General features: G+C 37.1%; 1 protein-coding gene across 1 annotated transcript; it reads left to right on the top strand.

The window, feature by feature from the left end:
- Positions 1-1559: 1559 nt before the first annotated feature.
- LOC131036283 (two-component response regulator ORR3) lies at positions 1560-4089 on the top strand. Its single transcript, XM_057968138.2, has 5 exons — positions 1560-2290; positions 2434-2510; positions 2867-2944; positions 3610-3680; positions 3792-4089. Exons 1-5 carry the CDS (start codon positions 2107-2109, stop codon positions 3898-3900), a joined length of 519 nt encoding a protein of 172 aa, XP_057824121.2. The 5' UTR covers positions 1560-2106; the 3' UTR covers positions 3901-4089.
- Positions 4090-12082: the final 7993 nt, after the last annotated feature.

Consider the following 12082-nt stretch of genomic DNA (forward strand, 5'->3'; position numbering starts at 1 on the left):
AAAGACAATTAGTAGAAATCTAAGAACTAAAAAACAAGGGGTCTTATATTTCAATTCTAATTTATCATGTAGTGATATTTTTCTCACCTCGTGGGACCTCATGCTCTCCAAAACATATCATGTAGTCCTTACATAAGACAACTTTCTTTGAAATGTTGTCATGTCTACAAAAATGTCATAAGGTCACTTTCTCATTAATTTTCAAGAAAAACAAGACCAATGAAAGCAACCACCCTGTTTAAATGTAGAGTATTCTGGAAACAAAATCTTTTACTAAGATTATTGAAGATCCAACATCTCTTAAAATAGAAGAAAGTATTTTTAAATCCCTTAAAACCATAATTAAAAATACTTATTTGAATTTTTAAAATGGTAAATAAGGTCCACTAATCTCACAATAAAAAAATATCTAAAATTAAAAGTGGTTCATAGTAATGAACTACTACTCATGAAATATGAGTCAATGAGTTTGACACAAAATATGGAGTTCATTTTTTTTTTTTGCAAATTGTGACTTGTTGGAGGTTGTGGATCCTAGCGATGTTGTTTGCTACAACCGTCTCCATCTTCCTCCACCACAAGGCTAGTTCATGAGAAATAGATGCAGACACCCTCTTCAAAAGATAAATAGGGTGGGGAGGTGGAGTCCTCCTCTGCAGGGCATTCTGAAAATCAACACGGATGTGTCTTCTCGAGAAAACCCTGGTGCTGCTGGCATTGGGGGAGTTGGTAGAGATAGCTTGGGGACTGTTTAGTTTATTTTTTCTGTTTATAAAGGCCATCATACTAATAATTTGATGGAGGCTCTTTCTATTTTATATGTCGTGGAGCGTGCTTGTGCTCTTGGATGGAGTAGGTCATTTGTGAAACAAACTCGCGAGTGATGGTGCATTTGTTGACTTGGCAACATTCTATGGATGTTAGTTGGCAATTAGTTTTGGTTCTTAATCCGATTCTTAATCTGTGTGCTTCTTTGGATTCTGTTACTTTCACACATATCCCTCGGGAGTGGAACGAAGTAGCGGATTGTCTTGCCAAATGGGCTTATGATCAAATGCTAAACTGAAATATTGTAGATAAGGGTCAATTACCCCTGGGTTTGTCTCATCAGTTAGATCACTTAATTGAACTTGATATGGCTATTTGATGCCCCTACTTTGTATTTCTTCTTCTTGGAATAAATTTTAACCCCTCTTTTATTGAAACAACACCTAAATGCAATGTTAAGTGTACCATTCATGTTCATGAGAAGTGGATACGTTTGAACCACTATTCATAAGATATGAATTAATGAATTTGAATAAAAAACAAGAGAACAAATTGTAATAAAACACTTTTGTATGAACTACTACTCATAAAATTAAGTAATTAAATTCTAATAAAACTCAAATATAAACTACTACTCATTAAAAATAAACTAATAAATCTGACTTAAAAAAACAACCCAATTAAATTCAAAGAAAATCTATTCTAAATCACACTCCTTATCCATCAAAATCTTGCACTCCATCTAATAAATCCTCCACCCTCTCAAAATGTAGAGTTCAAACTTCAACTACCTATTTATCTGTTTCTTGGTCAATTGCTTTGTGTCCTGGTAGAGGGCTGTCAGATTTTGTGACTGTTGGGTTGCCAAGTTTGACCGGAGGGATATTTTAGCCGAGTAGATTTGATGGCACAGATATCGAAAAAGGAATCATGAAAGATTTAAGATCCTTGTACAAGGAAACTCAAGGGTAAATCTAACACATTAGCTGCACCTCCGTGTAATCCTGCTCAGATTTGGTATAATTTTGGATTAATTTTATTTTTTTTCCTTTCTTTCTCTCAAAGCTTCTGAAAGCTTTTTTCCTGAGTTTAAGTTCCGAGAAATCTGTGCAAGAAATCCCGAAATTTTGTCCAAGCCCACTAGTCATAGCAGCCTAATTCTTCTGAAACCAGGCTAGTTATAATTTTTATGATCACACCCAGATTGGCTAAAATCTTCCATGCCATTCCAATCATTGACAAGTACCAGTTTTGATTGGGAGATTTGAGTGTTCTCAGGCAGAATTTGTTGGTATCAGTGATACTTGAAATTTAGTTTGTTATATTTTGGGCATTGAAATGGGATTGGAAGAAGCTTCAGGGGATCAGCAATACATCAGAACAGATCATGCCATTATGAGTTCAAATTTTGATGAATTCAAAGAAGGGCCAAGCACATCACAGCCTCATGTGCTGGCTGTTGATGACAGTGTCATAGATCGAAAAGTTATAGAAAGGCTGTTAAGGAAGTCTTCTTACGAAGGTTCGAATCCATGGATTTTTTTTTGGGTATTTTGAGCCTCTGGTTTTTGAAAAATGTTTTCATGGATGATTTGGATCATGGGTTGTAAGTTATTGCTATATTTCTCTTGAAAATAAGATTACCAAGCTCCTTGTTAATTGCAGTGACCACTGTGGATAGTGGGAGAAGAGCTCTGGAGCTGCTGGGATTAGCTGATGACCATAGCGCTGCAAATAACAATGTAGGCTAGATATATGATTTCTATAGTTTATGGTGTTAACGTACACAGTTTTAAAAATCAATTGTGTGAATTTTTTGTTCAACATTTTGATTCAAATTCTATGATCCATCATCAGCAACAAGAAGCAAGACAAGGAAAATAGAATGATGGATCATGGAGTTTGATGAGAAACCTCCAACGAAAACAAAAAAACTGACACAGCTGATTCCTGAAGCTATATACGTTATGTAGACATTAATCATCTGCATATCTTTAATTTTAATTTTTTGTCTTGATATTTTTGGATAGCGAAAAATACTTATATTCAAGTACTGAAATTGTCAGAGATTCTTGTGTTCCATCTGTTTTTGATGCAGGAATTGAAGGTGAATATGATAATCACAGATTACTGTATGCCAGGAATGACTGGCTATGAATTGCTCAAGAGAATTAAGGTAACTTTTCTTTCTGTAAGGATAGTTGGCAGAGTTTATGATTATTTAAGAGATTGTTTTAGAATCAATTGTGTATGTTATATATTGATATCTAAAAACAGAGATTCTTATTTCTTGTCTTGCTCTTTTTTTCTGATGATGGATTATGAATTTTGATCTAAAACATCGAGGAAATAAATTCACCTAGTTAATACGAGAAGAAGCCATGCACTATAATGTCGAACACACTCACCAATCTATTATCAGGATCTGAGTTCAATAATGGATCATCAAAAAGAGACCACAGGAAAATATGATCCGCACTCACCAATCCATCATCAGAGAGAGGGCAGAGGAAAATATGATCTGAACTTACCAATCTATTATCAGAGAGGCAGATATTAAATATATACAGTCAATTGTGTATGTTTTTATATCGATATATCAGATAACACTCACCAATCCGTCTTTAGGAATAGGAGAATATGATCCAAATTCACAAATCATTTTTCAGAAAGAAAAAATATAATCCGAACTGTCATGAAAAAAAACATACACAATTGATTTAAGAAACAATCTCCTCCAAAAAAAAAAAACATAATTCAAGAAACAATCTTCGCAATACTCTGAAGATATATTTTTTTCTTTAAAATTGTCACAACATTCGATTTTGCTTTGGATGACAGGAATCATCAAAGCTGAAGGAGATTCCTGTAGTGATCATGTCATCTGAAAACGTGCCTTCACGGATGAGCAGGTGATTAATTAAAAGACAGTAATATGTCATATCTGTATATTATTGCTTGTTGGGTGATTAATAATTTGCTTCTAAGCTAACTAAAATAATTGTGATGGTGTAATGAAACAGATGTATGGACGAAGGTGCTGAAGGCTTCATATTGAAGCCTGTGCAGATGTCAGATGTAAAACGATTGAAAAACTTTAAGCAGAGCTGTTGTCTGCCAGTTTTGTCATGACCAAATTATAACTTATTATACAAAAATAATGAGGTTCTGAGTATTTATGTTAGTTTCGGCAATTGTGGATTTCATTAAATAGGATACGTATACCCTGATCAGATTTGCAGGGGAGCTTTGTTAAAGGTTCTGTAATCTTAATCTTTGATTTGAAAATTAACTCGAGAAGAAAATTTTGAGTTCAGTTTGCATTATTCTTTCATAGTTTTTTTTAGATGGGGAAGAAAAAGTAGGTTGCAAAGTCAAGGTGTTAATCAAGTATCCTTGATTTTCTCTTGGTTTTACTTGTATTTTGTATTCATTTATTTATTATTTTGTCAGTTTAATAATAATAAATTTAATATGTAAATTTAACTTTTTAATAAAAATATTTTTGCAATTGTGGTTTGGAGGGTCATTTTTTTTATATTAATTTAAAAACTAATAATCTATGGTCTTTTAGAGGCATCAATAAGAGTATTAGATAGAAACAGCAAATCTATCAATGTGATTATTCTTCGATTACATTTAAAGGTTAAGAGAGGAAAATTTGTCTTCTAACACAACTGTTTCAAATATTGTTTTGGACAAAAAAAAAAGAACCATTATAAAAAAACAAAGAGATTATTAAGGTGATTGCAAGCACAATATCAGGATTTTGGACTTCATAGTAATTTTTTTCAAGAAACCCTCAATCAACATCACATTGAATCCCAATACTTGGAACCCCTTTGAGGAAGGATATGGCTTGACAAGATTTCTTGCAACATATTTCCTCTACATTAGTATTACAAATTTGCCAGAATGGCGTCTAGGGGCCCATAATCATACCATTGCCAATTGGGAGAGGACCATTTTGCAATAGAAAGCCCATACTTGGCATGGTAGAGAACAAAACATCATATCAAGATTTTGGACTTCATAGTAATCTTTTTCAAGAAACCCTCAATCAACATCAATTTGAATCCCAATACTTGGAACCCCTTTGAGGGAGGATATGGCTCGACAAGATTTCTTGCAACATATTTCCTCTACATTAGTATTACAAATTTGCAAGAATGGTGTCTAGGGGCCCATAATCATACCATTGCCAATTGGGAGAGGACCATTTTGCAATAGAAAGCCCATACTTGGCATGGCAGAGACCAAAACATCATGTAGACCACCCAGATAAATTTTCTTGAAAAGGAGTTCTACAACTTTCCTCATGACTCTCCTTATCTTTGCTCACGTCAAACGCCACCCTAAAAAACATAAAGATGATGTCGGTGTTAACATGATAATGATGATCCTCACAAACAAATTCATCTCCCAAAACATTTTTTTAAGAGTCAAGTATAGGACACATTTCATGTGTTGTTATTTTCCAATTTAGGGCACCTCTTATTTTTATTGCTTTAACAAGGATCATTAAGTGACCTTTGATCTAGATGGGGATAAAGCCTTTTTTCCTTGCAAACTTGTATCCCCAAAAGAAGTGCTTGGAAATTTTTCATCATTATCAGTTACATCCTTCAATTTTTTGAGCCCGCAATGATCATGGACCCTTTAGAATCTCAAATAATTTTACCTAATCAAGAGGGGCTTAGGTTGCCTCTTGTGGCCCTATTGAAGTTCAATTTCAACCATTTGTCTAGAGAGGCTTGAAATCCTACATTATCTCTTTGAATTTGTGAAGAACCGACCCTTCCAACCCCTTGAATGTGGGGTGCTTTAATCCCTTTCCACATCTGAAGGATCTCATTCTCACAAGATGAAAAACAGTTTCGGGTGTAATATAATAAAAGCCTATTTTGCATGACTTCTTCAATGGCCAAGTTTAATTTGTGTTGAATTCTTTTGACCTCCATTTTATTGTCTAGGGGAGATCCACATGTTATAAATTTGTTTTCAAATTTTCTAAGTTAGTAGGAAAGGGCTTATCATGGGCATTGATAGGAGATGTTTGAGTTGTTATGGAAGAGTGGTCGACCAATTGATCTTGTCATAAAACCATTACCAATAGTTAGAGGTGTATGGACAGTTAACCAACATCTGATTGATCATTTGTTCTAGCGAACCAAAAAGGTAACACTTAAGGACCTAAAAAACATAAAGAAACAAACTTGTCAACTCTTAAATTCTTCTTTTACAATGCCTTCGAAGAAAAGGATCCTACTTTGAAAGGTAATTCTTATAATGCCAAAAAAGTATGAATGGGCATCATGCTCGAGCATTGAGGTACCTTCAAATTGTATTCTAACTTCATAGAGTATTCCTCAAATTTAGACATCCATCTAATTTGGTCTTTCTCTTCCTTAATAAGTACTTTTCTTCTTAACAACTTCAATATTTGAACTTGTTCATGTAAGGAAGTAAAGTAGCGGAAACAACTTCCTACACTAACCTTAAGAGGAGGGTAATGCAAAACTTTTCAGATCGTTACAACAGTTACAGAAAATAGAAATAGATATAATAACAATCATACCACAACACAATGATTTACGTGGGGAAAACCCTTTCGGGAGAAAAACCCCACCCTCCAAAAGCAGCTCAATATTTTATTCAGCAATCAAAAACAGATTACAAAATACTTGCAGAGCAAGCTCTTCGCAGGAGTAGCACTAATCAGAGATTCAGAGGCAACTCAATAGCCATAAGACTCTTACACACAACCTCTATCTCACACACCTCATAAATAGGAGATACAATACAAGAAACCGTCAAACGGTATTACAAAACCATGGGCTAAAACCACCCAATAAGGTGTAGCCGACCTTATCTCCCTTCTATGACATGTTAAAGCACGCATCAACACGTGTCGCTCCCTTTTACAGCTCATTTATGTATTCGATACAAATTATTTTTCCTATTTCAGGAGTACAAACTTCCGGAGGCCATAACTTGAGAACCGGGTGTCCGATTGACGAACCGTTTGAAGCGCCGGAAAGCTCGTGAAGTGCTCTATCACCTCGTAACCCGCTTCGCCGGTTACAGAAACTTTTCAGGGCGTTTCGGAGCCTCTAAAGTCCCCAAAATTAAGTTTAAACATTTTATTGCACCCCTCCAAGACGAAAACTTTAATATCTTCAAAACTAGCTGTGACCTTGCGACGCAACTTTACCGGAATGCTTATCTAGCCAACCAGAAGCTTCAGGGAGAGTTTCGCACCATTTCGTGCTCAAATAAAAACTTACTATAAATAGTAACCTCGCATAAATGCAAGGTTGAGACACCATTTTTCCCAACAAATCTCCCACTTGTCGAACACCTTGCATGAGCGGAAGGGAATGTCAACACAATGAATCAATTGCTAGGGGCCATAAGGCCCATAGACTCTGAACACCATCTGAACTTCTCTGTGCTCACAGCCTTAGTTAAAGCATCTGCAACATTCATCAAAGTGTCCACCTTAACCAGCTTCACCCTACCATCTTCGATCATATCTCTAACAAAATGATACTGAACATCAATATGTTTGGTCCGGGCATGAAATGTCGGGTTCTTAGCTAGGCTAATTGCACTCTGACTGTCACAGTAAACTGTCACTGTACCTTGTTTTATTCCAATATCCGAACACAGTCTCTTAAGCCAAATGGCCTCTTTACAAGCATGAGTAGCTGCCATATACTCTGCTTCAGTAGTGGATAAAGCAACCACAGCCTGTCGCTTACTCATCCAACTAATTGCACCACCAAACAAAGTAAACACATAAGCACTGGTGGATCTTTTGCTATCAATATCACCTGCCCAATCTAAATCTACATAACCATGGATATCAAGGGAAGTCATGTCTCCAACTGAATTACCATGATAACACAAAGAATACTCTGAAGTACCCTTCAAATATCTGAAGACTCTTTTGACTGCATCCCAATGAACTCTACCAGGATTAGACATATATCTAGAAAGTACTCCCACTGCTTGGGCAATATCTGGTCTAGTACAGACCATAGCATACATCAAGCTTCCAACTGCACTCTGGTAAGGCACTCTGCTCATGTCTTCCATCTCCAATGGGGATGTAGGACAATCTGAAACAGATAGTTTCGTTCCAACTGTAAAAGGAACACTCAATGGTCTACAATTCTGCATGTTGAACCTCTGTAACACTGAATTCACATACTTACTCTGGCCTAGCCATAGCTTTCTGTTCGCCCTATCTCTTCTAATTTCCATCCCAAGAATGTGCTTTGCTGCACCAAGATCTTTCATTTCAAATTTAGCAGCGAGCTGAGACTTCAGTTCTGAAATCATACCTTTCCCTTTACCAATGAATAACATATCATCAACATACAATGCAATAAATAAGAAATGATCACCATAAGATTTATAATAAACGCAGTGATCTGATTTAGAACGTTCAAATCCCAAACTCAACACATATGTATCAAATTTCTGGTACCACATCCTAGGACTTTGTTTGAGGCCATACAAAGATTTCTTCAATTTACAGACCAAATTACTTTTGCCTTTCACCACATAGTGCTCTGGCTGTGTCATATAAATGTCTTCCTCCAAATCACCATGAAGGAAAGCAGTTTTCACATCCATTTGTTCAACTTCTAAATCATAAGCAGTAGCAATAGAAAGCAAAAATCTAATGGACGTCATTTTTGCAACAGGAGAAAATATCTCACCGTAATCAACACCCTCAACCTGAGAGTAGCCTTTTGCAACCAACCTTGCTTTATACTTCTCAATGCTTCCATCTGAACCAATCTTTTTCTTGAACACCCATTTACAACCAACAGGTTTTCGTCCTTCAGGCAATGGTACAAGATCCCATGTATCATTCTTTTTCAAAGCTGCCATTTCTTCCTCCATAGCAATCTTCCAGGATTCTGCATCATTCATACCTAATGCCTCTTCTACAGATTTCGGTTCATCCACACTAGTATTCAGAGCAAAAATACATCTCCAATCATCAGGTGAATACCTTTCAGGTGGTTGTCTATGTCTTGTAGACCTTCGAACAAGCTGAGTTGGAGGTTCTTCCTCCTCTTCTGAAGATTCAGAGCTAGACGAGCTCTCCTCAAATTCTTGCCTATCTAGGGGTCTTGATTCAACTCTTTCAGGTGTAGAAGGAAGTTGAATAACATCTTCTTTTTTAGTCTGTTCTGGTTGCAATGTAACAGAAGGAGACTTAATTTCTCTAAAAATAACACTTCTACTGTGAATTACCTTTTGTGCAATAGGGTCCCAAAGCTTGTATCCTTTCACACCATAACTATACCCGATGAAGATACATTTCACAGCCTTGTTCTCCAACTTTGTTCGCTTCTCCTTTGGCAAATGTGCATATGCCTCGCAACCAAAAACTCTAAGATGTCTCAATGAAGGCTTGTGACCTGACCATGCTTCCATAGGCGTTTTATCAACAAGAGCTGATGTAGGAGACCTGTTAATTAGGTAGCAAGCAGTGGCAACAGCTTCAGCCCAAAACTTTTGTTCAAGACCAGCACCACTCAACATACTCCTAGCCTTTTCCATCAGTGTCCTGTTCATTCTTTCTGCAACTCCATTCTGCTGTGGAGAATACGGAGTTGTCTTCTGCCTGTTAATTCCACAGTCTTTACAGAATCTATCAAAATCATTAGAGCAAAACTCACCGCCATTATCAGTTCTCAAACATTTTATTTTCTTTCCAGTCTGCAACTCAACCATTGCTTTAAATTCTTTAAAACGACTAAAAACTTCAGATTTACTCTTTAGAAAATAAACCCATGTCCTTCTACTAAAATCATCAATAAATGAAACATAATATGTGGATTTTACAATCGAAGAGACATCTACTGGACCAAACACATCAGAATGGATAAGATCCAAAACACCACATTTTTTATGAGAACTCGAGTAAAACTGAACGCGGTTTTGTTTTCCATAAATGCAATGCTCACAGAAATCAAAGTCAAGGTTACAGTCATTCAAACCTTCAACAAGGTTTTTATTTTTCAAGGTCCTTAGACCCTTTTCTCCAATGTGGCCAAGTCTCTGGTGCCATAACATAGTCTTCTCTGCAGGTAACTTTGCTTCAGACGAAAGAGCACCCTTAGGTACCCAAAAACCATTTCCATCTGCTGAAGGTGAAACCTTCAAATCTTCCAGTGAAGTATCCGCAGATTTACTTTTTACAGAAGTGCTATTACACTCAATAGTGTATGCTTCAAGCTTATACAAAGTGCCAAACCTGACACCTCTAGCAACTACCATAGCACCCTTAATCATCTTACATCCTGCTTCAGAAAAGACTACCTGCACACCTGCATCTATCAGTTTGCTCACAGATAACAGGTTTCGTTTTAATCCAGGGATATGCAGCACACCATTAATCCTTTTTATTCTACCATCAGAAAACCTGATTCTAACTTTACCTCGACCAACAATGTCTAGTTGTGAATCATCACCCAAGTACACCTTACCTCCATTAAATCCTTCATATTCAGAAAACCAATCTCTATTGGAAGTCATATGAAAAGATGCACCTGAGTCAATTAGCCAGGCATCATTACCTGCATGAGTCGCCAAAGCCGCAATAAATGCATCGCCATCTTCCTTGTCGGACTCAGAATCAGAATCGAACTTTTTCTTTTTCTTCTTCTTTTCTTCTTTGCAGTCCTTACGGATGTGACCCAGTTTACCGCAATTCCAGCAAATGACTTTGGACTTTCCAGGAGATTTCGATCTCCCTTTGGATTTGGACTTGCCGCGCTTCTCATTCTTCTTGCCTTTCTCCTTAGGTCTTCCACGAACGGTTAGGGCTTCCTTTGAACTGATGGATACCTTCCTTGGCATCTCTTCACCGAGTAGGGCACCCACCACGTCTTCAGATTTCAAAACAACAAAAGTACTACCGATAGCCATAACAAGAGAATCCCACGAATCAGGCAAAGAACAAAGCAAGATCTGACATTTCTCCTCCTCGTCCATCTTAACACCGACGGATACTAATTGAGCCACAATCATATTGAATGCTTCTAGGTGGTCTGCAATTCGTCCACCCTCTTCCATCTTCAAGGAATACAATTTCTTTCTTAAGAAAATTTGATTTAATAAAGATTTCACTTGATACATCTCACCAAGCTTAGTCCATAGCTTCTTTGCAGAGTTTTCTTCATGGACATTGATTAGAACAGAGTCTGCCAGGCACAGTCTGATTAGACCCTTGGCTTTTCGGTCCATAACATCATACTAAGCTGCCGCAGTAGGATCTGAGGGCCTTTGGACATTCGCATCAACAGCATCCCAAAGATCTCGATCTATTAGCAGATCTTCCATCTTCAGCTTCCACATCTCAAAATTACTTCCATTAAATTTCTCCACCTCTATTCTCCCTGATGAACTCGCCATCTGAATATTCCTGCAACAGGATCAAAAAGTGTCTTCTGCACAAGCTCCCACTCAAATCTGGATTAGTTCAAAAAACCCAACTGCCCACAATTGAAACCAAAGGTGATCAGGCTCTGATACCACTTGTAAGGAAGTAAAGTAGCGGAAACAACTTCCTACACTAACCTTAAGAGGAGGGTAATGCAAAACTTTTCAGATCGTTACAACAGTTACAGAAAATAGAAATAGATATAATAACAATCATACCACAACACAATGATTTACGTGGGGAAAACCCTTTCGGGAGAAAAACCCCACCCTCCAAAAGCAGCTCAATATTTTATTCAGCAATCAAAAACAGATTACAAAATACTTGTAGAGCAAGCTCTTCGCAGGAGTAGCACTAATCAGAGATTCAGAGGCAACTCAATAGCCATAAGACTCTTACACACAACCTCTATCTCACACACCTCATAAATAGGAGATACAATACAAGAAACCGTCAAACGGTATTACAAAACCATGGGCTAAAACCACCCAATAAGGTGTAGCCGACCTTATCTCCCTTCTATGACATGTTAAAGCATGCATCAACACGTGTCGCTCCCTTTTACAGCTCATTTATGTATTCGATACAAATTATTTTTCCTATTTCAGGAGTACAAACTTCCGGAGGCCATAACTTGAGAACCGGGTGTCCGATTGACGAACCGTTTGAAGCGCCAGAAAGCTCGTGAAGTGCTCTATCACCTCGTAACCTGCTTCGCCGGTTACGACAACTTTTTAGGGCATTTTGGAGCCTCTAAAGTCCCCAAAATTAAGTTTAAACATTTTATTGCACCCCTCCAAGACGAAAACTTTAATATCTTCAAAACTAGCTGTGACCTTGCGACGC

The sequence above is a fragment of the Cryptomeria japonica genome, chromosome 6 (genome assembly GCF_030272615.1).
Source record: "Cryptomeria japonica chromosome 6, Sugi_1.0, whole genome shotgun sequence".
NCBI lineage: Eukaryota > Viridiplantae > Streptophyta > Pinopsida > Cupressales > Cupressaceae > Cryptomeria > Cryptomeria japonica.